Raw genomic sequence first — 26,662 nt, forward strand, 5'->3', positions numbered from 1 at the left:
CTAACCAAACAAGTGAAAGATCTGTAGGGCAAGAACTTCAGGTCTCTGAAGAAGGAAATAGAAGAAGACCTCAGAAAAAAGGAAAAATTTGCCATGTTCGTGGATCGGCAGGATTAGTATAGTTAAAATTGCCATCTTGCCAAAAGCGATCTACAGATTCAACTCAATCCCCATCAAAATCCCAACTCAGATCTTCAGAGTTAGAAAAAGCACTTCTCAAATTCATCTGAAATAACAAAAAACCCAGGATAGCGAAAACTATTCTCAACAATAAAAGAAATTATGGGGGAATCATTATCCCTGACTTCAAGCAATACTACAGAGCAATAGAGTTAAAATCTGCATGGTATTGGCAAAGTGACAGACAAGTGGACCAATGGAATAGAATTGAAGATCAAGAAATGAATCCACACACCTATGGCCACTTGATCTTCAACAATGGAGCAAAAAACATCCAGTGGAAAAAAGATAGCCTTTTCAACAAATAATGCTGGTTCAATTGGAGGTCAGCATGCAGAAGAATTCGAATTGACCCATTCTTATCTCCATGTACTAAACTTCACTCCAAGTGGATCAAGGACCTCCATGTAAAACCAGACACACTGAAACTAATAGAAAAGAAACTGGGGAAGACTCTTGAGGACATGGGCACAGGGGAAACGTTCCTGAACAGATCACCAATAGCTTATGTTCTAAGATCAAGAATTGACAAATGGGACCTCATAAAATTACAAAGTTTCTGTAAGGCAAAGGACAATGTTAAAAGGACAAAAGGGCAACCATCAAATTGGGAAAGAATATTCACCAACCCTACATCTGATAGAGAGCTAATATCCAATATATACAAAGAACTCAAGAAGTTAGACCCTAGGGAACCAAATAACCCTATTAAAATGGGGTACAGATCCACAAAGAATTTTCACCTGAAGAAATTCGGATGGCCGAGAGGCACCTTAAGTGCTCAATATCATTAGTCATTAGGAAAATGCAAATCAAAACAACCCTGAGATTTCACCTTATACCAGTCAGAATGGTTAAGGTCCAAAACTCAGGAGACAGCAGGTGTTGGCAAGGATGTGGAGAAAGAGGCACACTCACTTGTCCACTGCTGGTGGGGCTGTAAGATGGTACAACCACTTTGGAAATCAGTCCAGCGGTTCCTCAGAAAACTGGGCATCACACTTCCGGAGTACCCTGCTATACCTCTCCTGGGCATATACCCAAAGGATTCCCCGGCATGCAATAAAGACACATGCTCCATTATATTCATAGCAGCCTTATTTATAACAGCCAGAAGCTGGAAATAACCCAGATGTCCCTCAAAGGAGGAATGGATACAGAAAATGTGGTATATTTACACAATGGAATACTACTCAGCAATTAGAAACAATGAATTCACAAAATTTTTAGGCAAATGGTTTGATCTGGAAAATATCATCCTAAGTGAGGTAACCCAATCACAAAAGAATACACATGGAGTGCAATCTCTGATAAGTGGATATTAATTAGCCCTGAAGCCCTGAATACCCAAGGCACAAATCGCATAACCAATGACTCCCATGAAGAAGTATGGAGAGAGTCCTGGTCCTGGAAAGGATTGATCTAGCATTGGAGGGGAATATAAGGACAGAGAAAAAGGAGAGACGTGATTGGAGAATGGATGGAGAGAAGAAGGTTTATGAGATATATGGGGAAGGCGCACCTGGGAAAGGGGAAATCATTTGGAATGTAAACAAAGAATATAGAAAATAAAAAATTAAAAAAAGAAGTAATAAAGGAAATAAAACAAACAAAATTTAAAAAGGAGAGAAGGAAGGAAACTGGGGGAAGAGCAAGAAGATTCATATTCCAGGTGGCTTTACATAGCCAAAGGTAGCTATGAATATTTTTTTAAAAAAAAAGATAATTACAAAACAATTTGTCTTATCTAGGTGGGCATTTTTTGAGAGCGAGAACTTACTGATATAAATCTGACTTATAAGTTCCAAGCCTCTAAAGTTTTTATTTTGCCATGTTACCGGAATTTGGAACAACTGACCACAGAGTGTGGATGGCTGGGCGTGTGAGCAGAACCTGCCTGAGGCAAGAGAACCTCTATCCTTCACTGTTGGGGCTCGACTAGAGGCAGAGGCTCTGAGACCTTCAGGGCAGTGAATATCTGGGCATATCATGTGATGGTGTCACCATTTTTTTTTTTAACATCTTATTGCTTTAATTATCTCAGAAGGTCTGGAAGATACATGTCTTGTGGAGAAAATCATGGTGTCAAACCCCCAAATCCAGAACAGTATTTGACTCCTCTGCAGCAGAAGGAGGTCACAGTGAGGCACTTGAGGACCAAGCTGAAGGAGTCTGAACGGCGACTCTATAAGAGGTAAATCTGGATTTCCCACACCAGGAGGCTTAGCACAGTTCCTTCTTCACAGAAAGTGACACAGGAACCAAGACCCTAAGCAGCACATTTGACAAGATGGCAGATGGGTTATCTCTGGGAGAGCAGGTAACAGAGGAAGGTGCTGACAGTGAGCTTCTGGTGGGTGACAGCATGGCCGAGGGCACAGATCTGTTAGATGAGATGGTGACTGCCGCCACCACAGAGTCCGGTGACCTGGAGTTTGTTCATTCCACTCCAGGGCCACAAGCCCTCAAGGCTCTCCCCTTGGTGAGCCAGGAAGATGGCATTGCGGTGGTGGAGCAGGCTGTGCAGACCGACGTGGTGCCGTTCAGCCCTGCCATCTCAGAGCTCATTCAGAGTGTGCTAAAGCTGCAGGACTCGTGTCCCACAAGCTCAGCATCCCCAGATGAATCTGGAGCCGACTCCATGGAAAGCTTCTCAGAATCTCTCTCTGCCTTAATGGTTGATTTAACTCCAAGAAGTCCCAACTCAGCCATCCTTCTGTCTCCTGTGGAGATCCCATTCAGCAAGGCAGCTATGGAAGCCGGTGCAAATCGCCTCATGAGAGAGCTCGATTTCATAGTCCACACAGAAGAATGGTTGGACGGCATCCTCTCGCTGTCTCAGGGAGGCGTCGTGAGGCAGTACTGGAGCAGCAGTTTCTTGGTGGATCTACTGGCTGTGGCTGCCCCTGTGGTACCCACTGTTCTGTGGGCATTCAGTACTCAGAGAGGGGGTACAGATCCCGTCTACAACATCGGAACATTGCTTCGGGGTTGCTGTGTGGTGGCCCTACACTCACTCCGCTACACGGCTTTCCACATGAAAACCTAATTAGTTGTTACTGTGTGCCAATGCATCTGCGTGGCCTGATGCCAGGCAGAGGGGCGGCAGGTGGGTCAGTGGAAGTCTCTATTCTGTCAGTTTTGCTCCTCGCTATTTGATTTGCACTATAGTCAGTTGAAGCCTGTTCACTGTTTAAACCAGAGGTATCTTCCAAGGCATGGAAACCTGGTTCTGTTAGATGTCCCACCAGAGTGGTGTAGAAAGCATGCTTATGCACCTGCCGGTGTTGTCTGAGGTGCCCGTTCTTCTACTCGTGGTTCAGGACGAGGAAATACAGGTTGCACTTTCACCACAACCTCTCAAAGGCTGGCATGTTATATCCTTGCTTTGCTTTGTGCCGTTTGAAAATGTGTAATTGTTCCAGCATTCCAATGGTCTTGTGCATAGCAGGGGAGACACACAGTTGTTAGGAAATTGGAGGCAGATGATCACCAGCAGCAAATTGCTTCCTCTCGTCCTTCCCAGAACTTAAAAGCTTCAAAGAAAATTTGTGACCCTAAACTTTGTATATCCTGTGCACAATAAAACTGTCACAAAGGTGGATAGGGATCCTGCACCGCCTATTTCTTTTCCTCTTCTTTGCCTCTTCCCACTCCCCTCCCTCTGCTTTAGAATGTCAGCATGTATAATCTGTGGGAAATTACCGCTTTTAATCAGACCAGTCTCTCAAATGACTTCCCTGAAGGAAATAAACGTATGGAGTATGCTTGATTCCTGAAAACCCAAGACACTGCCTGGTTTTCCGAACAAGAGGATCTGATCGGGCAGGCAGAAGTGCCTCAGAGTTGCTTTCAGTAATTTGTGAGCCTGTGGGTGTACAAACAGACAGGAAAATGGAAACAAAAAGAACAATTCCACTCTATTGCACAAACGCTACCACATCAAAGCAAACGTTAAATGCTTCCTAAGGTTAGGTGAGCAAACATTTCAATTTATAAGAAAAGATTTTTCCCAAAGGGCCATGCTGACCTTTCCGAGCGGGGGTGGGGCATATGCACAAAGCACTCGGATGCCAAGTGTGCTGACATTTGTGGTAGAAGGAAGCCTGCAATCTGAGTTCCTCATAGGGCCCCACCCATGCAGTTGGTTCTGTGTTTCTCCCTTGAAGGTTTTACTTTTTTCTTTTTTTTTTCTTTTTTCTTCTTTTTATTTTTTTGTTTACATTTCAAATGATTTCCCCTTTTCTAGCCCCACACTCCCATAAGCCCCCTTCTCTCCCCCTGTTTTCCCACCCAACCTTCCCACTTCCCTGTTCTGGTTTTGCCAAATACTGCTTCACTGAGTCTTTCCAGAACAAGGGGTCACTCCTCCTTTCTTCTTGTACCTCACTTGATGTGTGGATTATGTTTTGGGTATTCCAGTGTTCTAGGTTAATATCCACTTATTAGTGAGTGCATACCATGATTCACCTTTTGAGTCTGGGTTACCTCACTTAGTATGATGTTCTCTAGCTCCATCCATTTGCCTAAGAATTTCATGAATTCATTGTTTCTAATGGCTGAATAGTACTCCATTGTGTAGATATACAACATTTTTTGCATCCACTCTTCTGTTGAGGGATACCTGGGTTCTTTCCAGCTTCTGGCAATTATAAATAGGGCTGCTATGAACACAGTAGAGCATGTATCCTTATTACATGGTGGGGAATCCTCTGGGTATATGCCCAGGAGTGGTATAGCAGGATCTTCTGGAAGTGAGGTACCCAGTTTTCGGAGGAACCGCCAGACTGATTTCCAGAGTGGTAGTACCAAGTTGCAACCCTGCCAGCAGTTGGAGTATTCCTCTTTCTACACATCCTCTCCAACACCTGCTGTCTCATGAATTTTGAATCTTAGCCATTCTGACTGGTGTAAGGTGAAATCTCAGGATTGTTTTGATTTGCATTTCCCTAATACTAATGAAGTTGAGCATTTTTTAAGATGCTTCTCCACCATCCGAAGTTCTTCAGGTGAGAATTCTTTGTTTAACTCTGTACCCCATTTTTTAATAGGGTTGTTTGGTTTTCTGGAGTCTAACTTCTTGAGTTCTTTATATATATTGGATATTAGCCCTCTATCTGATGTAAGATTGGTGAAGATCTTTTCCCAATTTGTTGGTTGCCGATTTGTCCTTTTGATGGTGTCCTTTGCCTTACAGAAACTTTGTAATTTTATGAGGTCCCATTTGTCAATTCTTGCTCTTAGAGCATATGCTATTGGTGTTCTATTCAGAAACTTTCTCCCTGTACCGATGTCCTCAAGGGTCTTCCCCAGTTTCTTTTCTATTAGCTTCAGAGTGTCTGGCTTTATGTGGAGGTCCTTGATCCATTTGGATTTGAGCTTAGTACAAGGAGACAAGGATGGATCAATTTGCATTCTTCTGCATGCTGACCTCCAGTTGAACCAGCACCATTTGTTGAAAAGGCTATCTTTTTTCCATTGGATGTTTTCAGCCCCTTTGTTGAGGATCAAGTGGCCATAGGTGTGTGGGTTCATTTGTGGATCTTCAATCCTGGTCCATTGATCTGCCTGCCTGTCACTGTACCAATACCATGCAGTTTTTAACACTATTGCTCTGTAGTATGGCTTGAGGTCAGGGATACTGATTCCCCCAGAATTTCTTTTGTTGCTTAGAAATGTTTTAGCTATCCTGGGTTTTTTGTTATTCCAGATGAAATTGATAATTGCTCTTTCTAGCTCTGTGAAGAATTGAGTTGGGATTTTGATGGGTATTGCATTGAATCTGTATATTGCTTTTGGCAAAATGGCCATTTTAACTATATTGATTCTGCCGATCCACGAGCATGGGAGGTTTTCCCATTTTTTGAGGTCTTCTTCCATTTCTTTCTTGAGAGTCTTGAAGTTCTTGTCAAACAGATCTTTTACATGTTTGGTAAGAGTCACCCCAAGATACTTTATACTGTTTGTGGCTATTGTGAAGGGGATCATTTCCCTAATTTCTTTCTCAGCCTGCTTATCCTTTGAGTATAGGAAGGCCACTGATTTGCTTGAGTTGATTTTATAACCTGCCACTTTGCTGAAGTTGTTTATCAGCTGTAGGAGTTCTCTAGTTGAGTTTTTTGGGTCACTTAGGTAGACTATCATGTCATCTGCAAATAATGATAGTTTGACTTCTTCCTTTCCAATTTGTATCCCTTTGACCTCCTTATGTTGTCGAATTGCCCGAGCTAGTACCTTAAGTACAATATTGAAAAGATAAGGAGAAAGGGGTCAGCCCTGTCTAGTCCCTGATTTTAGTGGGATTGCTTCAAGTTTCTCTTCATTTAGTTTGATGCTGGCTACTGGTTTGCTGTAGATAGCTTTTATTATGTTTAGGTATGGGCCTTGAATTCCTGTTCTTTCCAAGACTTTAAGCATGAAAGGATGCTTGCTGAATTTTGTCAAATGCTTTTTCGGCATCCAATGAAATGACCATGTGGTTTTTTTCTTTGAGTTTGTTTATGTAGTAGATTGTAGTGATGGATTTCCTATATTGAATCAACCCTGCATCCCTGGGATAAATCCTACTTGATCATGGTGGATGATCGTTTTGATGTGTTCTTGGATTCGGTTGGCAAGAATTTTATTGAGTATTTTTGCATCGATGTTCATAAGGGAAATTGGTCTGAAGTTCTCTTTCTTTGTTGGATCTTTGTGTGGTTTTGGTATCAGCGTAATTGTGACTTCATAAAAGGAATTAGGTAGTGTTCCTGCTGTTTCTATTTTGTGGAATAGTTTGAAGAGTATTGATTGGTGTTAGGTCTTCTTTGAAGGTCTGATAGAATTCTGCACTGAAACCATCTGGTCCTGTGCTTTTTTTGGTTGGAAGACTTTCTATGACTCCTTATATTTCTTTAGGCGTTATGGGACTGTTTAGATGATCTATTTGGTCCTGATTTAATTTTGGTATTTGGTATCTCTCAAGGAAATTGTCCATTTCCTCCAGATTCTCCAGTTGAGTTGAGTATAGGCTCTTGTAGTAGGATCTAATGATTTTTTGGATTTCCTCAGTTTCTGTTGTTATATCCCCCTTTTCATTTCTAAGTTTGTTAATTTGGATACTTTCTCTGTGCCCTTTGTTCAGTCTGGCTAAGGGTTTATCTATCTTGTTGATTTTCTCAAAGAACCAGCTCCTGGATTCGTTGATTCTTTGTATGGTTCTCTTTGTTTCCAATTGATTGATTTCAGCCCTGAGTTTGATGATTTGCTGTCTTCTACTCCTCCTGGGTGAATAGGTTTCTTTTTGTTCCAGGACTTTAAGGTGTGTCGTTAAGCAGCTAGTGTATGCTCTCTCCATTTTCTTTTTGGAGGCACTCAGGGCTATGAGTTTTCCTCATAGCACTGCTTTCATTGTGTCCCAGAGAATTGGGTATGTTGTGCCTTCATTTTCATTAAATTCTAAAAAGTCTCTGATATCTTTCTTTATTTCTTCTTTGGCCAAGGTGTCATTGAGTAGAGTATTATTCAGCCTCCATGTGTATGTGGACTTTCTGTTGTTTTTGTTGCTATTGAAAACCACTCTTAGTGTCACCATTTTTAATATTTCCTGCAACATGGGTTAATCAGGAATTTCCCCAATTGTATTCTACAAAGCAAAGCCAGGATTATTACATGTCATTCAGGTAAATGAGACAAAATTGATTACAGCTCTCCTTGATTTCAGAGCCTTATTTTTCTTAACACATATTGCAACAGAGATCTTGGCACTTGGTTTTTGGAAGAAAAGAACAGCTGAGAGTTTCTAGGAGTGGATGAAGCCTATTCTGAAGCAATGAACATCCAAGCACAGAGACATTTCACCATTGATAATGAAATCACATTTCTGTCACTACAAGAGTTAATTCATTTTTACTGCTAACAGTATGTGGACAGGTGCACTGTTTTTTGGCTTTTTTCATTTGCTACCCGTTTGAGAGTGCTAGTCTAGCACATGTCAGTACGTGCAGTTCTGTCTAAAGGCCAGGGATGTAGTGCTGAATGGGAGGGGAGGGCATGAAAAGACTGAGGAGAAACAGACCAGGAAGTGGAGGATTAAAGGATGTAGCAAGCTTTCTTTGAGACACATAGTTTTCACTCTCAGATTGGTCAAACAAGGGAGTAGGATTTTATTATAATACATTTTAGGAAGTATAATTACTCTAAGAAGTAAGAAAGGTATTTTGAGAAATAGGTCTTCTTGTTTGGCCCAGGCTAGTTTCAGACTCCAGAGCTCACATAATTCTTACATCTCAGAGAACAAGATATTTGATGATGCATTTGCCTCTTAACTCAGCTGTGCATATTTTGAGAGTTGTTAAAACCATGGAAAATATTACAATAGAAGTTGAGTTGAATATTGATAATATATATATATAATTATAAAATATCTTTACTCAATAAATGTAAGTGATGAATATAGTTGTGTGCGAAGTGTACACATTTATACATATATAGTAAATGTATTTAAACACATATGCACATTTATATTCATACATTTATGCCCATGGCATATTTATATTCAATATACATAAGTGTATACGAAGAAAAATAAACCTAAGACCAAATTAAGGAGTTTAATGTAAATAATTATTATGTTGATCTTATTCATAAACAAAACTTAAAGTTGCACATTTTTAAAAAGCAATTTTTTTGTACTTCTAAAGGGAGCCTTATTAGCTTTATAAGTAAACAAATATACAAGTATTTTTAGTTTCTTAATAGTTAATAACTTACTCAAATCTAATAGGGGAGAAGTAAAAAGTAGTAGCAATATAAAAATAATTGTTACTTCAGAATGTGGTTCTTGATTACATAACTTTTAAACATATATGTTGTAGGAAAGTAGAAACTTTGAAAATATAAATCAAATGAAAATATATTTATCAAATATTTGTATATATGTATTTATATCAAGTATACCCTACATATTTCCCCATTCCTCTCTATTCCTCTAACAAATTCTTTATCCTCTCTGAGCTTCTACTGGTTATTCTTTACTATGGAGTGATTAAGGCTAGTAACATGTTGTGGAAAAGGCAATGTAGTTCACTCTGCTCCAATGTTAATCCCTTTCTGGACTCTGCACTTAGCTTAAAGCATTTCATCAGGACAAAGTTTTACTCCACAGATTTTAAGAACATCACAGTTTATCTGGCAATGGATATTCAGAGCTATAGTACCATAACCTGGTTTTCCCAGTGTGGGAGAGGACACTATTTTGTAACTTAATGGCACCATCTCACTGACATTCTTGCATGCCACTCATTTGAGAAGTATCTGCACACAGTGCTAATATTAGCAAGGCTAATACTGGAAGGTTCTCTTGGGTACTAAATTATGCAAAAATTAACAAGTCAAACATATTGGCCTTCTCCCAATGCAATAACCCCAAAGAAAACCAAGGTCATGTCAGGGCCTGGAAGAGAAATCAACCCTAGCTATTCTAGGAGAAGGCAAAAGAAAACTGAAAAAAGCTGAAGGCTAGTTAGGAAAAGGGGTTCATTTAAAAGTGTCTCCATCGGCTTTGAGCCTCAAATTACTCCTGCATCCTCAGATTATTGTTTTCTTCTACCACATACCTCTGCTTTTCCTTTGTTCAAAGTGTATCATAAAACCAATTCTTCTACATGTTTCCTGTAGTCGTTTTCTGAAAAGTAACACATATATGCTTCCTGGTCAGGCTTTGTGTGCTACCCTTCCCATAATGCAACTTTGGGTGCCATTAAAATATGTGGTGCTTGTCTCTAGGGCCCCTAGCTCCTATATCCAGACTCTGGTGTCCTCATTGTGTTCTCTTCACGTTAGCTACCCAGTCACATGGAACCTAAGTCCAGTCATGCTATACCATCATTCTCCACTATTCCTTACACAGAGAAATAGAAGAACAAGGAGTCAGGTGCCTCTTTTATTTTTACTGTAAAAGCATCATAGACCTTATAGCCTTGGGTACTTGGTGCTAAAAATAAGAGTTTCCTAGTTGGGTTTTGTTAAAGGTATGCAATGATATTATCACTTATTATTTTAATGAAAATTAGGAGATCATGATTTGGTAGAAGAACAAAGAGGAGCATGTAGAATAATTTGGAGTAAAAGTAAGTGCAAATGATGAAATTTTATTAGAATCTCAAAAAAATGAAATAAATTATTAAAATAAAATCAAAGAAGTGAAACAAATAAAATGAGAGATTCTCGTAATATAATAACAAAAACAAATCACTAGATTTTTTGTAGTTTTTTTGCAAGTTCATAAAAAATGCTAAGCCTTTCCCCATGTCTATTTTTATATTCATAATTCAAGAGAATTTATATTATTACTTCCTCCATGTAGGAGTTATTTTTTGTTTAGTGGTGGTGGTAGTGGTGGTGGTGGTAATGCTAATTTATTTATTTACTTTATGTCTGATCACAGGCACCCTCTCTCCCCTCCTCCCAGATGCACCCTCCCACCTCCCATCTCACACTTTGCCCTCCTGATGAATTTTTCATCATTGTTTTTTCTATCCTTCATGAGGTTAATTTCATTTTAAGAATGGGTTAAGTATTTTGCTTTGCATTTTCCCAGTTATGATATATGTAAAAGTGTTCTTGAAATATCTATATTGATATTCTATTGACTGTGTCTAGGCTGGTTCTATATTTAAACCAGGTCAAGAAAGAACCCTGACATACACAACACATACAGAAGGAAGAGCCACGTGATGTTTGTTCATGTATATGGAAGAAATGCTGTGTGTCCTACTTTAATTTTTGTCATTGTGTTATGTATGATGACCAAAAGTTGCCAAAATACCCTGAGCAAGAAAAGAATGTATTTTACCTTATATTTTGATGTCACAGTATATTAATGATGGAAGACAGGGTAAGAACTGAAGCAGAAACCATGAAATAATTCTGATTCCAGGCTTGCTGACTAGTTCCTGATTAGCTAATATTTTTATATAGTTTAGGATCATCTGCCTAGGCTTGGTGTCTGTCACACGCAGTGGACTAAATCCTATCACATTAATTGTCAATCAAGACAAATTGTTAAAGACATGGCCATATGCCAATCTGATTAAAACAATTGTTTTGATTAAGTTCCTCCTTCCCAGTGACACAAGGTTGTGTCCAGCTGACAATAAAAATACAGTGGGTAGTTTGTGCCTTAAATGTTTTCTGTCTAACTAGAAAGAATCTATATTTGTAAGTTAATCTCTAGCACTATCTAGGAAGAACTGAACAAAAGAGGTCATTGTTTATGTCTATGATCTAAAGGAAGGGCACTCTAACTCTGGTGAGTGATGGTTTTCAGGTATGCTGTGTGCAGGCTGAGAAGACAGGTGGAACAGTTTTAGAAATCCGCATCATTTCAAAGTGCTGTTATCGTATAACTTTTCTGGAAAGCCATGGACTTTTATTTATTTAAGTCAGATAGGGCACAATGGGCAGACCAAAAATATGATTCTTGGTAGACCACAGAAGCTGCTGGTGTTACTTATAAAAGAATGTATGACTTAGGAAGCTGTATCACTTATGAGCCCACCCAGTTTGAACAATGACTGCATCCTAGTACATTCTGCATACTTTCTAAACAAGCCTGAAAACAAACAAACAAACAAAAAAAACCAAATAAATTATTTTCCCCTGTTTCTGCTACTGTTAATAAAACCTTGGGGATAGGCCGTATTGATTTTGTCAGTTTCAGGGGCTTCTTTTGCCTGGTAAATTTCATTTCTACTCTAAGTCTTATGATCCTCCCTTCTCTCTTCAGGAGCTAGATTTAAATTAGCAAAAATAGTTGCGCAGCATATTTGTACAAACATCAGTTTGTACCTCAAATTCAGTGTTGGTGTTAATATGCATTATATAAATGCTTGGTTTGTGGCTATGCTTTGGATATATTTTGTGTCCCCAACTACCTTTACGATTGTAGACTTAGTCCACAAGGCCTTATGAGTAACTGTGAAATCTATAAGATGTGGAGCCAAATTGGCTTTTTTGACTCAGAAAGGGAAGAATGTATTACTCTGAGATCTTTGAATTTTCAAGAGAGGGTTGTTACAAAAGTAAAAAGCTGATCCCATATTTTCTTTTCTCTCATGACACTTTCCTGGAGGTGTTCTGTGATATGCAAAGAATCCCTGGCCAGACTGCACCACTGTGACTCAAAGTTCTTTATGAAATTTCGCTGTTCCAGACATCTGGTTTTAGTATCAAAAAGGTGACCAATACAGCTTGAATTGGGATAAGAAATAAACTTAATTAAATGGTAATAATTCCAACAGGAACTCCCAATTCTTTGCATTCTCTGTAATAACAAATCTTGACATTCCTATGGCACAGGCAGGACTAGTTGATTTTAGTTGCTTTCTTTCCATTCTCTTCCTTCTCTCCTGGGCAAGGTACATCCCAAAAGGAGATTGCCAAAGATATCAGAAGTAAATTAAGGGACTGCCTCTTTTATCCCTCTCTTCCTGAAACCAAGACTGGGCGACATTGCTCCACATTCTCTCAACTCTCCTCCCAGTATTATATGAATAAAAATTTTTATCCAACATCCCTGTCCCTGAGTCATTTGCATTAATGGTAAGATACTTTATGCTTTTTCATAATCACAACCTAACAAACACAACCCATAGGAAAATCTTCTTAGAATTGTGAGGTAGTTGATGCAGTGAGGTTTTTCCTTCTACCTTACAATTTCCAGGCCCAAATGGACATTTCTTTCTTATCTCATAATATTACTGCCACTTAAGGAAATCATCAGTGTTCTATCTTCCCAAGAGTGTGAAATATAAGCATAGAGTTCCAATATTCTTTCCACAAAATTATAATGAGGACCTGTTAAGAGAATGAAGCCAATTTCCCCACACTAGTCAATAAGTATATTCACTTCAGATAGCAGGGCTGTTTTAACTCCTTGTGATAGGGTTCTGATGGTATCTAAGTGAACAAAGCACTAGCCTTCCAAAGAAGATAACCTGAGTTTGATTCCTTAGAATTAATGTAAAACAAAGACAGGCATGGAATAGCAGTGTTCATTTGCAATCTCAGCATTTTTGAGACAAGATAATGTGATCATTGGCACTCACCTACTTGATTTCAGATCAATGAAAGAACCTGTCTCAAAAATAAAGTTGAGTGGTGTGACCAATGATGACATGCAAAGATGTTTTTTAACATCTAAATAGATGCACAAAATTCATAAGCCCATCCTTACATACATGCACAGACAAGCACATGAAAACTTATCAGCACATATACATTAAGTTATAGCCAGATGAAGACCCAAATCCTCATATCCTCATACAAGTTTTATAAAGCTAGTGGTCTACCTCTACTATATGAAGACACTAATGAATTCTCATCATAAACATAGGTAAAAGCAATTACAGCAGCCATTAGCATTAGGAGTAAAGGACCATTATAATTAGAAATAGATTCATCTTGCCTTCATTTTCTTTTGAATTCTACACCTCTTCTCCTTTTCTAGTTTCTGCCTGGTACTTTGCTAAGAAAAATATATGTTTTATTTTCTAATTTTATCCTTGAAATATCCTTCCATTTTATGGTTGTGAGCCTATCCTTTTACAGCTGAGACATCTCTCCAGCCCTTCCCCCTTTTAAAATAAAATTATCGATATCTATAATCAGCAGATAAATATAGCTGGGTGGTCTTCTAGAGTGGCACAGAGACTTTAGCTTTCAAAGCATCAGATGTATGGTTATCTCCCGAGGTTCCTGTTCATATAGGATGCCTATGTGGCTAGGAACCACATAATGGATGCTCAAGGGGCAACCTGTTCTCCTGTGACCTTTGCAGGTCAGACTTTGAGAGAGAATGCATGGTATTGGAACATTTTCTTCATATAAGGTCTGCTATTTTCTGTTTATGCCTTTGAATAAATGTGAGAAATGTGCATAGTTTTGTTTTGACAATTTTATGCAATAGTGAGAAAAGTGAGAATCTATTGAAAAATGTTTTTTGTACTTGACAACTTCTGATGATAAGTGAAGTTGAATTGAACATATTAAAATGAGCAGTGGAGTGTACGTGGAACTTTGGAGTGCCTGAGTAAGTATGGAACCAACAGTAGAGTGCTTCCTAACATGCATGGAACTGTAGAACCCATTTCTGTGCCCTGCATGCATGTTTTAACCTCTTTTGCTTTAAGAGTACAGTCACATGTGGAAATATATCAAAGACAACTCATTCCAGTTAGAAGCAACAGTTTTTACCTGAATTATATCTAGTTATATAAACTCTTGAAATTTACACTGAATGCTTTAGGAAACAGTGGATGCCACATGTGGCCTGAGCACTTGTGGTCTCCATTTGGAATGAAATGTTTGGATAAATCTAGATATATAGGTATAATTACAGCCAAAAAACTTTGTAGGCTTTGAATCCATATATGACCCTACATCTATTCACTCAGGCTGCATTTCCATCTCTGCAACTCCATAGGGTATATAGAATTATGGAAGACACAGGTCTATGGGCACATTATCTGGAGTCAACACCTTTCCAGGCTGGAACCCTGGACTGAATCAAAAAAAGAAAGCCAGCTGAGCACCAACTTTCATCAATCTATGATTCCTAACAATGTATGCACCAAGTTACCTCTTGCTTCTGAAGCTACACTTGCCCTCAAATAAATATGTCCTCAAACAATAAGTGAAAACCAACTATTCCTTCTTTTAGTTTCCGCTGTTAGTTATTTTATCAGAACAAATAGAAAGGCAACTAATACAGAGTCCACAACAGACTAATGGATACAGAAAATGTGGTTCTTTTACATTAATGGAATACTACTCAGCTATTAATGAGGACATCCTGAGTTTTGCAGACAAATGGATGGAACTAGAAAATATCATCTTTAGCAGGGTAACTCAAACCCAAAGGGAAATACATGGTATGTACACACTAATATTTGGATATTAGCCAAAAAAAAGGAGTATAGAATACCCAAGATACAGTCCAAGGAACTCAAAAAGTCACCAAGGTGAAGTGCCAAAGTGAAGAAACCTCAGTCCCACTTGGGAGGGAGAAGGAAGCCATCACAAGTGGGGGAGGAAAGAAGGAACCTGGGAGGATAAGTGGACAGGAGGGAGGAGAGTTGTGGTGAAGAGGGGAACCTCATCTGGTATTGGGTGAGGGAAAAAGACTGAAGCAGTGGGGCGAGAAGAAAAAATGGAAACAGGCAGCCTCAGGAGATAGGCGTTTGGTGGGAACCTGCAGAATGCACCAGAGACCTGAGAGGTGAGAGACTCTCAGGACTCAAAGGGAGGGACCTTAGATGAAATGCTTGAGAGTAGGGAGAGGGAACTTATACAGCCTACCTCCATCAGGAAGACAGGGCTTTAAATGAAAGAGATGGCCCCATCCCACAGCCATAACTCTTATCCATAAGTGTTCATGTCTGACATAATTACAGGGATGGAAATGGAGAGCATCCTGAGGAAAAGAAGGTCCAGTGACAGGCCCAAAGTAGGATCCAGCTCAATGGGTGGTCTCAAGGCCTGACACTATTACTGAGGCTACAGAGCACTCACAAAAAGGGACCTAGCATGACCACATTCCAGAAGACCAAACAAGGAGCTGAAAGAACCAGATGAAGATATTTGTACCCAACCAACGAACAGAAGGAGCTGACTCCTGTTGTTGAATTAGGGATGGCTGAAAGAAGCTGAAGAGAAGGGAGACCCTATAGTAGGACCATCAGTCTCAATATGGACCCCCAAGATCTCAAACACTGGATTACCAAACAGGCAGGATACCCTGCTGACATGAGGCTCCCAACATACAGAGAGTGGAGGTCCGCTGGGTCTGTGTTCATTAAGAGATGATGCGCCTAACCCTCAAGAGATTAGAGGTCAGGTGCATTGAAGGGTAGGGACATCCATGTGGAGACAGGTGGTGAGGGTGAGCAGGAAGTATGAGAGTCAGAGGGTGGATGTGGGGGGGGGGATAAAATCTGAACTGTAAACAATCAATCAATCAAACAAGCAAACAAACAAACAAATACATTTTAAAAAAGGTTGGGGAATGTACAATTATTTTTGTGGTGTGTAATTAACTGAATGAGCATGCTCTTGTAAGATTTTATATTAGAATATGTGCTCTTTGGTTGGTGGAACTGTTTAGGAAGAGTTTTTAGGTGTCTTGTTGGAGGAGGTTAACTATAGGTGAGCTTTGAGATTTCAGAAATCCCACAACATCATCAGTTAGCTTACTTTGCCTAATGCTTGTAGATAGAGATATGAATTCTCAGCTACTACTCTACTACCATATTTGCTTGCCTGCAGCCATTCTCCCCTCCATGATGGTGATAGGCTGCAATCCACAGAACTGTAAACCCCAATAAACTATTAACTATGGAAGATGATTTGTCACAATCTTATCATAACAATGGATAGAGTTTGTATTAAAATAATAGTATTTTCAAAAAAACAAACCAAAAATAGAAACAACAACAAAAAAGAGTCCATTATAAAAAAAGGTTTTGTTTTGTTTTGTTTTGTTTTTGTTTTCACAAATACTACAGGCAAGACAGGTGCATAGATATTTTGGCAGAACATAATATGGAGTTCACATAGAAGATTACTAGGTTCTGCTGCCTCAGATATTGCTGTTGTCTATATGACACAGTTCCACCACAAGGTCTCTCTCTCTTTCACACACACACATATAGAATATGTGTCTATCTCTCTGAATCTGTCTTTCTCTGTCTCTCTATCTTTATCTCACTGTCTCTCATACATGTATGTGTGTACTCATGCATGCATGCACACATGCACACACACATATACACAAAGAACTCAGCAAAAATTGGACATGATTTCCATTTTCTATCTTGGGAATATAGAGGAAGTGATTTTTACAAACTCTGCAGAAGGAATAAAGCTGCAAGTAGAATTAGTTGCCTGGGATTTTAGGATCCTAGTGACTGTCTAGCTGTCTTAGGACAGAGCCTCTTTGCCAACCCAAACACTCAGATCGGTTCCAAAGTGGTATCATTGCACAGACAGAATACTCTCACATTGGAGATAGGGATGCTCCATAGCTTGGTGGCTCCTGTTAATGAGCTGGACTTGTTGGCACAGATGTAGAACTACACAGGCATGATAAAGAGGTAGAGAGGAAGCACATCAGGGCAAAGAACAGGAGGCAAAAGCAGCCACTAGCAAAGATCTTCCAGAGGAGACAGGCCTTCATGAACCCACTATGTAGTAACAAGAAAAATGAGAGCCCCCCAGGACATCTAGAGGATGAAAGCCCACCCTCACTCAGGCCCAGTTCCTATGTAAATGACTAGCTCCAAGCTTCAGATTATTAAACATGATTTAGCTTCTCCCCAGCACTAACAAGCACTGCATATAATTATTATAAAATTTCCCATATGATACTTTAATCAGGATTATAGCACATTTGTTTAAACAGAACAACAGTTGGTGTAATTTGATCCATGTAGTGTTTACAGAAGCACAGATGTTAAACCACAGGACTGCAGGAAGTGGAAAAACAATCAGCACATTTTACACTAAACGTGGCTCTTTTGACTTTTGTTTTTTAGGGATCAATAGTATTAACACTCCAGTCAAAAATGTTTCCTGGGACATGGAAGTGTGGAGAGTTTCAACCTGTCCTTGTCCACCCTTTCCTTTCTCTTTCTCTCTGTGTCTCTGTGTCTCTGTCTCTCTCTGTGTCTCTGTGTATCTGTCTCTGTCTCTTTGTGTCTCTGTCTGTGTCTCTGTTTCTGTCTGTCGGTCTCTCTCTCTCTCCTGCCCCATGTGTGTGTCTGTGCTTGTGTGTTTTTCTAGTCTGGAAGTCCCAAGGCTGCCATGTCTCTTAGTTCTCAGCCCTGTTATTGTAAGCTTAGAACTCTTACCTGGATTTTTGTTATGAGTTCTAAGGGCTGAGACACAGATAATGTTTGCATAGTAAGTACTTTACCAAGTGAACCTTCAGTCCAGCCTTTCTCACATTTGATCACATTTCCACACTACTAATCCTCAGGAAGTTGTAATTGAAAGTCATTGGAAGTCCTAGGAGCACAGCAAACATTAAGGGGGCAGAAGGGCTGTGTGAAAATAGTTAGTCTCTCCACTGTCTCATGTAATTGCAATATATTCAGACTTGTACCAAAAATATTCATTTTATTTTATTTTATTTTATTTTTATTTTATTTTATTTTATTTTATTTTTTTTTTTTTCAGACAGGGTTTCTCTGTGTAGTCCTGGCTGTCCTGGAACTCACTCTGTAGACCAGGCTGGCCTCGAACTCAGAAATCTACCTGACTCTGCCTCTGAAGTGCTGGGATTACAGGTATGCCCCACCATGCCCAGTCAGAAATATTTAGATTTCTAAAGTTTAAAATAAGAGTAATCTATTTCCTCTTAATGATTATCCATAAGCTACCAAACGTCCATAATTTGAGAATTTTAACTTTGAGCTGTAAACATTTCCAGATTAACTATCAGAATCCATCTGACACAGAAAGAAACAGATAGGCAATACATGAACAGATGTGTGTGTGTGTGTGTGTGTGTGTGTGTGTGATAGAAATTTTTTTCATACACACTGCATTTTAACATAAGCAACATATATCTGTGGTGTAAATTAAAGTGTGATACTAATGGTTGTTATAGAAGCAACACAAAAAGATTGTGCATAAGCTGCAGCTAAAAGATAGGACTTTCCCCTTCAGATTGTGTCCTGACACTATTTTAGGTTTGGTGACATAAAGAGATGGAAAGAGAAGTTTTCAAAGATAGATAATTCATGCCACCTAGAAATGATATCACTAGAAATGTGTCTCAGTCTAGGAGAGGGAGACAGAGGTGCAGGAGTCATTAGTTGGTTTACATTGTTAACTCCTTAATATTCAGATGGATGAGAAGCACCTTAAGAAATGTTCAACATCATTAGTCATTAGGGAAATGCAAATCAAAACAACCCTGAAATTTCACCTCACACCAGTCAGAATGGCTAAAGTTAAAAACTCAGGAGGTAGCAGGTGTTAGTGAGGATGTGGAGAAGGAGGAACACTCCTCCACTGCTGGTGGGGCTGTAAGAAGGTACAACCACTCTGGAAATCAGTCTGGTGGTTTCTCAGAAAACTGGGCATGCCACTTCCAGAGGACCTGCTATGCCACTCCTGGGCATATACCTAGAGGATTCCCTGGCATGCAATAAGGACACATGCTTCACAATGTTCACTGCAGCCCTATTTATAATAGCCAGAAGCTGGAAAAAACCCAGATGTTCCTCAATGGAGGAATGGATACAGAAAATGTGGTATAGTTACACAATGGAATACTATTCAGCAATTAAAAAGAATGAATTCATGAAATTTTTAGGCAAATGGTTGGAAGTGGAAAATATTATCCTAAGTGGGGTAACCCACTCACAAAAGAATACACATGGAATGCAATCACTGATAAGTGGATATTAATTAGCCCAGAAGATCTGAATTCTCAAGACACAATTAACATATCAAATGATTACCATGAAGAAGGAAGGAGAGGGCCCAGGTCCAGGAAAGGCTTGATCCAGTATTGTAGGGGAGTACCAGGACAAAGAAATGTGGGGGGGTGATTGGGGAATAGGTGGAGAGAAGAGGGCTTCTGGGACATATGGGGGGCAGCTAATAAAGGGGAAAGCATTTGGAATGTAAACAAAGAATATAGAAAATAAAAAAGAATGAAATTAAAAAAAGCATTGAGTGCACATAAGACATTCTATTTAACAATTAATTTCTATATAATATTCAAAAGTATATACTTTTAGGTTATAAAAAATAAATTGTGGTCTGAGGAGATGGAACAATGGATGAAGCACTTCCCACACAATAATGAAGACTAGACTTTAGATTCACAGATTAGAAATAATGCATAGCAGGTGTGACAGTAGGCTGGAATCTCACCTCTTAGAATTTCTGGAGCAAGATGAATGGCTAGACTATAGGTATTGATCTTGGACTAGTTGAATTATCCTGTCTCAATGTGAGGAGCAATTAAGAAAAATTCCTTATAACAATTTCAGGACTCTATAAGGTCATGTGCAATGCTTATCTATATGTATACTGTTGTGGACACATGTGGATCACATATACACACATAAAAATAAATCAATATTAAAAAATAAATTATGACAGATATTAAGTGTATCAGTCAAAAATTTTCCAACTACTTAATCATGTCCTTTATAGTTTGATGCCTTTATACATAATTTAATTCTCAAAATATCATATTAGCTACACAACGTTGCACATTTGTTTTAGAATACATAATGGTTCCCAGGGCTTTAATTACAGTACACAGTTACAGACCAAGAATACTGATTGTACAAACTGGGATTTAAAGTGATGCATATAATAATACATTTAATAATGAAATCTGACTCAAATAACATCATGGCTTTTCCTAGATAAACAGTAACTGTTCTGTTAAATTCATTATATAATGGCTCCATACTTTCCTGTAAGTCTAATAATGGAGTTCCAAAGAGTGTCTATACTTCACACTTGAAGGACCTTCATGCACATCATACAGATGTGCAGCTAATGGAGAAAGATTACCATCTGAGAATCAGTTTCCTCTTTCTGTGACAAGATGTTCCTGTTCTGTTTATGGAGACTCTATGAGCCCTCTTCTGGTGTTTCGCCACTGCATATGCACACACATGCCCTATTCACTTTCAAAGAACCTGCGACCAATCATTAGCTTTTCTTTTCTTTCTTTGTTTTACAGAAATAAGAGATCCATTTTGAAATATAATATTGATAATATACAAAACATCTAATTCTCTTTTTTCATTAGATATTTTCTTCACTTACATTTCAAATGGTGTCCCCTTTCCTCATTTTCCCTCCAAATCCCCTTGAATGGCAGAACAGGGAAGCAGGAGTGGATGGGTTAATCATTAGCTTTTCTTTTCTCCAGGTAAGTCATGTCTTTACAAAGTTTCCAAGCTGACCTGAAGGAAATCTAAATAGCATTACTAAACCATGCTTGAAAGCTTGCAGTAGTCCTGTATTATATTTACAACAAAATCCCCATTTCTTCATGTGGCTCCTTTATCTCATTGGGATGTCTTTGTCTCACCTTCCAACACCCCACTTGCCCATTCTCTAGTACCTCTCACCTTTTCATCTTTCAAACTCCTCTGAGAACTGAAGGGCATCTTTCTGTGGTGAATTGTCTTCTCTACTTAAACATTCTCTTTTTGTAAGCTTTGCTATCACTTTTTTTAGGTGTCTGTTCAAATATCTCTTGCTCAAAGGCCTTACTTTAAAAAGAAAAACAGAAATACATGTGATTTAAAATAGATTCTCTGTATTGCTCCAGGTTTTTAATATTTTTAATATGCTAACTTTATATTTATGAATGTTTGCCTGCCTCTATAAGTTAGAACCATATGAATGCCTGGTGCTGAGAGATACCAGAACAGTACACTGGACCCTCGGGAACTGAAATTAAAGATAACTGTGAGATACCATGAAAGTGGTGAGAACGAAATTGGGTCCTCTGGAAGAGAAGACACTACTCCTTCTTAAATGCTGAGCCATCACTGTTTCATAGTTTCATACATTTATAAAATAACTTTCTCTGATTCCTGTGCTCCTTTTCTCCATCTGGCAACAATCTTTTCATGAAGTCTCCTTCCTATCCTCATGTATTCTTTTATGTAAGATTCAAAGAGTTAGTCATTTGAATCTCCTTGGACAGAAGGTTTTTCGACCTAGCAAGGGTGACATTTTTGTGGCTAAACAACTGAAAAAACGTATTACCTCACTCAGAAAAAATAAATTATCAATAGTTCATTTGGGAAAGACCTTCTGGTTACTATATCTTTTTTCCATTTAACGGTATCTAAAAATATAGTATAAACTATGTGTTTTTATTTCGTCTTTCCTCTCCTTGGCTGACATACCAACACATGGATGGGATATGCACATAGGTCACTTATGTTATCCAAGTGTGATCTGTTAGTACTCTTCATGAACACAGGCTGTTTGCAAGCATTCACTGAAGTTATAAATACTAGAATTGCCATGATTTGAAATCCATGACCTTTACTAGCACTGAATACAGATTGAAAGGAGATAATGCTTTGAGATAGATTCCAGCTAACCAACCGAAGTCATAGATCTTGGAAGAAATGTTGAAAGTGATAAAGTTCTGCTTACTGGTAAGAGGGGTATTTAGTTTAGAAAAATGCACACAGAGAAGATAATTTGAAGTTAAAAGGAAAAGAACTTAAATAATATATGACCAATATAGGCTCAGTGGTCTTAGGTTTATGATTCTTACAGAAGAGCAGTAGCTTTCATTTCATGAAAGAAACAATGTATTCAATTTTTGATTATTTTTGATAAAATTCTTGGTTTAAAGGTTGCTCTCTTTTACCTAGTTGTGGTATTCACATATCAAGCCTTATTACACACTATGGATAGGACATGATGGTTAAAAAACAGGAGGAATGCTGTTTCTTCAATTTGCTGGCCTTATTTCCAGAGCAGTATTGGTTGAATCTGCATTGCCATGACAACTGTAGAAACACTAATTGGTAATCGGACAATTCTCTCCAGGATGTCTGTGAAGTCTAGCTCTGGACCTTGATCTCAGCAGAGTCTAGGTAGAGATTTGACGTCTTTTTTTTTTTTTGATTTTTTTTTTATTCGATGTATTCTTTATTTACATTTCAAATGATTTCCCATTTTCTGGGTCCCCACTCCCCGCAAGTCCCATAAGCCCTCTTCCCTCCCCCTGTTCCTCCATCAACTCCTTCCCCCTTCCCTGTTCTGGTATTCCCCTATACTGTTGCATTGAGTCTTTCCAGAACCAGGGGCCACTCCTCTGTTCTTTATGGACATCATTTAATATGTAGATTATTTCTTGGGTATTCCAAGTTTCTAGGTTATTATCCACTTATCAGTGAGTGCATACCATGACTGATCTTTTGAGGCTGGGTTACCTCACTTAGTATGATGTTCTCCAGCTCCATCCATTTGTCTATGAATTTCATGAATTCATTGTTTCTAATGGCTGAATAGTACTCCATTGTGTAAATATACCACATTATTTGTATCCATTCCTCTGTTGAGGGACACATGGGTTGTTTCCAGCTTCTGGCAACTACAAATAGGGCTGCTATGAACATAGTGGAGCATGTGTCCTTATTACATGCTGAGGAATCCTCTGAGTATATGCCCAGGAGTGGTATAGCAGGGTCCTCCAGAAGAGCCATGCCCAGTTTTCTGAGAAACTGCCAGACTGATTTCCAAAGTGGTTGTACCATCGTACAATCCCACCAGTAGTGGAGGAGTTTTCCTCTTTCTCGACATCCTCGCCAGCACCTGCTGTCTTCTGAGTTTTTAACCTTAGCCATTCTGACTGGTGTGAGGTGAAATCTCAGGGTTGTTATGATTTGCATTTCCTTAATGATTAATGATGTTGAACATTTCTTAAGATGTTTCTCAGCCCTCCAAAGTTCTTCATGTGAAAAAATCTTTGTTTAGTTCGGTACCCCACTTTTAATGGGGTTATTTGGTTCTCTGGGTTCTACCTTCTTGAGTTCTTTGTATATATTAGATATTAGCCCTCTGTCAGATTTAAGGTTGGTGAAGATCCTTTACCAATCTGTTGGCTGACATTTTGTTTTTTTGACAGTGTCCTTTGCCTTACAGAAACTTTGTAGTTTTATGAGGTCCCATTTGTCAATTCTTGATCTTAGAGCATAAGGTATTGGTGTTCTATTCAGGAAATTTTCCCCTGTGCCCATGTCCTCAAGGGTCTTCCCCAGTTTCTTTTCTATTAGTTTCAGTGTGTCAGGTTTTATGTGGAGGTCCCTGATCCATTTGGAGTTGAGCTTAGTACAAGGAGATAAGAATGGATCAATTAGTATTCACCTGCATGCTGACCTCCAATTGAACCAGCACCATTTGTTGAAAAGACTATCTTTTTTCCACTGGATGATTTCAGCTCCTTTGTCAAAGATCAAGTGACCATAGGTGTGTGGTTCATTTCTGGGTCTTCAATCCTATTCCATTGATTGGCTTGCCTGACATTGTACCAATACCATGCAGTTTTTTTGTTTGTTTGTTTTTTTTATTTCTTTTTTTATCACTATTGCTCTGTAGTAAAGTTTGAGGTCTGGGATACTGAATCCCCCTGAAGTTCTTTTACAGTTGAGAATAGTTTTAGCTATCCTGGGTTTTTGTTATTCCAGATGAATTTGAGCATTGCTCTTTCTAGCTCTATGAAGAACTGGATTGGGATTTTGATGGGGATTGCTTTGAATCTGTAGATTGCCTTTGAGATTTGACATCTTTATGTATTGAATAATTGTGAAATGAGGATAATGGAATGGATGAGCTCATAATTATTATCAACATTATCAAATAAAGCAAGAGGAATGGGATGTTTGATTTAATATTAAGCATAAATTACATTTGGAATATGCCATCTTATCCCTAATAAAGTTTATCTTAGATATCTTTCATCCTCTTGTGTTTAAGTATCCTGAAAGAAGCAACATGAGAGAAAAATATTTTATTTTGACTCACAATGTGAGGATGCAGTTCCTCATGTTGGGAAGTCACAACAGTAGGAAGGTGATTTAGATGATCACATTGCATAGAGAGTTGAGAACCATAGAGCAATGCATGATTGTGTTCATTCCAGGAACCAAACCTAGAGAATATTGTCACCCATATCAGGAATATTTACCCATGTCAGTTAACCTAGTAAAGATAGGCACTCACAGCCATATTCAGAAGCCTGCCACTCAACTGAGTCTAGATTTCATTGAGTTGACAATTGGGATTTGGCATCACAAGGGTTTAAACATTTTTTTTTGAAGTTTCATTGAAATACACTTTCTTTATAAGAATGGGAAGTATTATCAAGTAAAAATCCCTGTATAAAAATCATTCTGTTAATGAAATAATTAAAGGTTCAAACACAGGTGCTCTAATTTTAATGAAGTTTCTTAGAGAGGGTAGTGCATTGAAAGAAGACTTTCCCAACCAGTTATCTAATCAGCAACACAGGATCTACCTCAATGAACTTCTCTGCCACAGCACCACAGGTCATGTCAACATCTGTACATTTCTTTGATCATTTATTTATTTTACTTTTTTTTAACTTTTGAAATTCTAAGTTGAAATTCTCCTTTCTTTTTCTCCTTCTCTCCTTTGTCTTCCCTTCCTTATCCCCTTCTCCTTCTCCTTCTTCTTCTCTTTCTCTCTTTCTTTTTCTTCTTTCATTTTCACCTTCCCCTGCTATGAACACATAGATGTTATTCTATCTAAAAGTCCCTGATTCTTTAATCAACAAAGGTATTTTAAAGTCAAGAAAGGATATTACACTCAAAGAAAAAAACAGCAATGATTTCTAAATAACTGCATTGACACATGATTGAGACATTTTGAAGTATTTCATCAGTGCAAAATCACTGAATAAGTGCCAAGTGGATACTAATTGCTGGTAGTTATCAGGAATGGCACTCATGTGGTACTTGGCAGGGTGTGTATGTGTTTGTGCAGAAACTCAAACTATTTTTTCTAATACTTATAGTCCTAAATGACATAGATTCAAGGTTTCTTTCCCCAAATTATTGAACTGACATTTTACTATCACCATGTTATTCGAGACTCTATCCTCTTCTGCACCATAGAACATGAGATTGGTCATGGAGATAAAGTTTTAAGCAGCGCTATTCATTTACTCCTTGTTTCTAATCTCTCTCTCTCTCTCTCTCTCTCTCTCTCTATATATATATATATATATATATATATATATAGATAGATAGATAGATAGATATAGATATAGATGTATAGATGTATTTATGTATAGATGTATAGATATAGATATATAGATATAGATATAGAGAGATACAGATAGAGATAGATATAGAGAGATAGAGATAGAGATAGAGATAGAGATAGAGATAGAGATAGAGATAGAGATAGAGATAGATAGATATAGATGATTTGGATATAGAGATAGAGACAGAGACAGAGATAGAGATAGAGAGATAGAGAGATAGAGAGATAGAGAGATAGAGAGATAGAGAGATAGAAATATATATTAGAGAGAAATAGAAATAGAGATCTATCTATCATCTATCTATCTATCTATCTATCTATCTATCTATCTATCTATCTATCTATCTCCATGGCTCTGTCTTTACAATAGGAATGATATAGTTTACTTCAGAACTGTGGAAAAATCAAAAATGATGTATTAAGAATTCTTTGCACAAATGTTATCATCTAATCATGGCTGGAAGGTGCCCAGAGCTTAGTCATTTCTATCATCTATGCTTTCTTTCCTAATTGGTGTTTTCTCTGATCTTAATAATTTGCTTATAATTAGGTATGCTTTTATTGTAGCATCACTAACTGCTTTTGCACTTGATCCTTAATAGCCCTTTGAAAAACTGACAAGATTTAGTACAGATATTTTAAGCAAACA

At 38.3% G+C, this 26,662-nt stretch overlaps 2 protein-coding genes across 3 annotated transcripts in view; one reads left to right on the top strand and one right to left on the bottom strand.

The window, feature by feature from the left end:
- LOC127697709 (contactin-associated protein like 5-2) overlaps positions 1 to 26,662 on the bottom strand; it is a 909,987-nt gene that overhangs the window by 798,297 nt on the left and 85,028 nt on the right. The window lies entirely within an intron of this gene.
- Positions 2,241 to 3,229, top strand: LOC127697711 (syntabulin-like). The gene is made up of 2 exons (XM_052201022.1): positions 2,241 to 2,374; positions 2,431 to 3,229. Exons 1-2 carry the CDS (start codon positions 2,241 to 2,243, stop codon positions 3,227 to 3,229), a joined length of 933 nt encoding a protein of 310 aa, XP_052056982.1.

The sequence above is a fragment of the Apodemus sylvaticus genome, chromosome 12 (genome assembly GCF_947179515.1).
Source record: "Apodemus sylvaticus chromosome 12, mApoSyl1.1, whole genome shotgun sequence".
NCBI lineage: Eukaryota > Metazoa > Chordata > Mammalia > Rodentia > Muridae > Apodemus > Apodemus sylvaticus.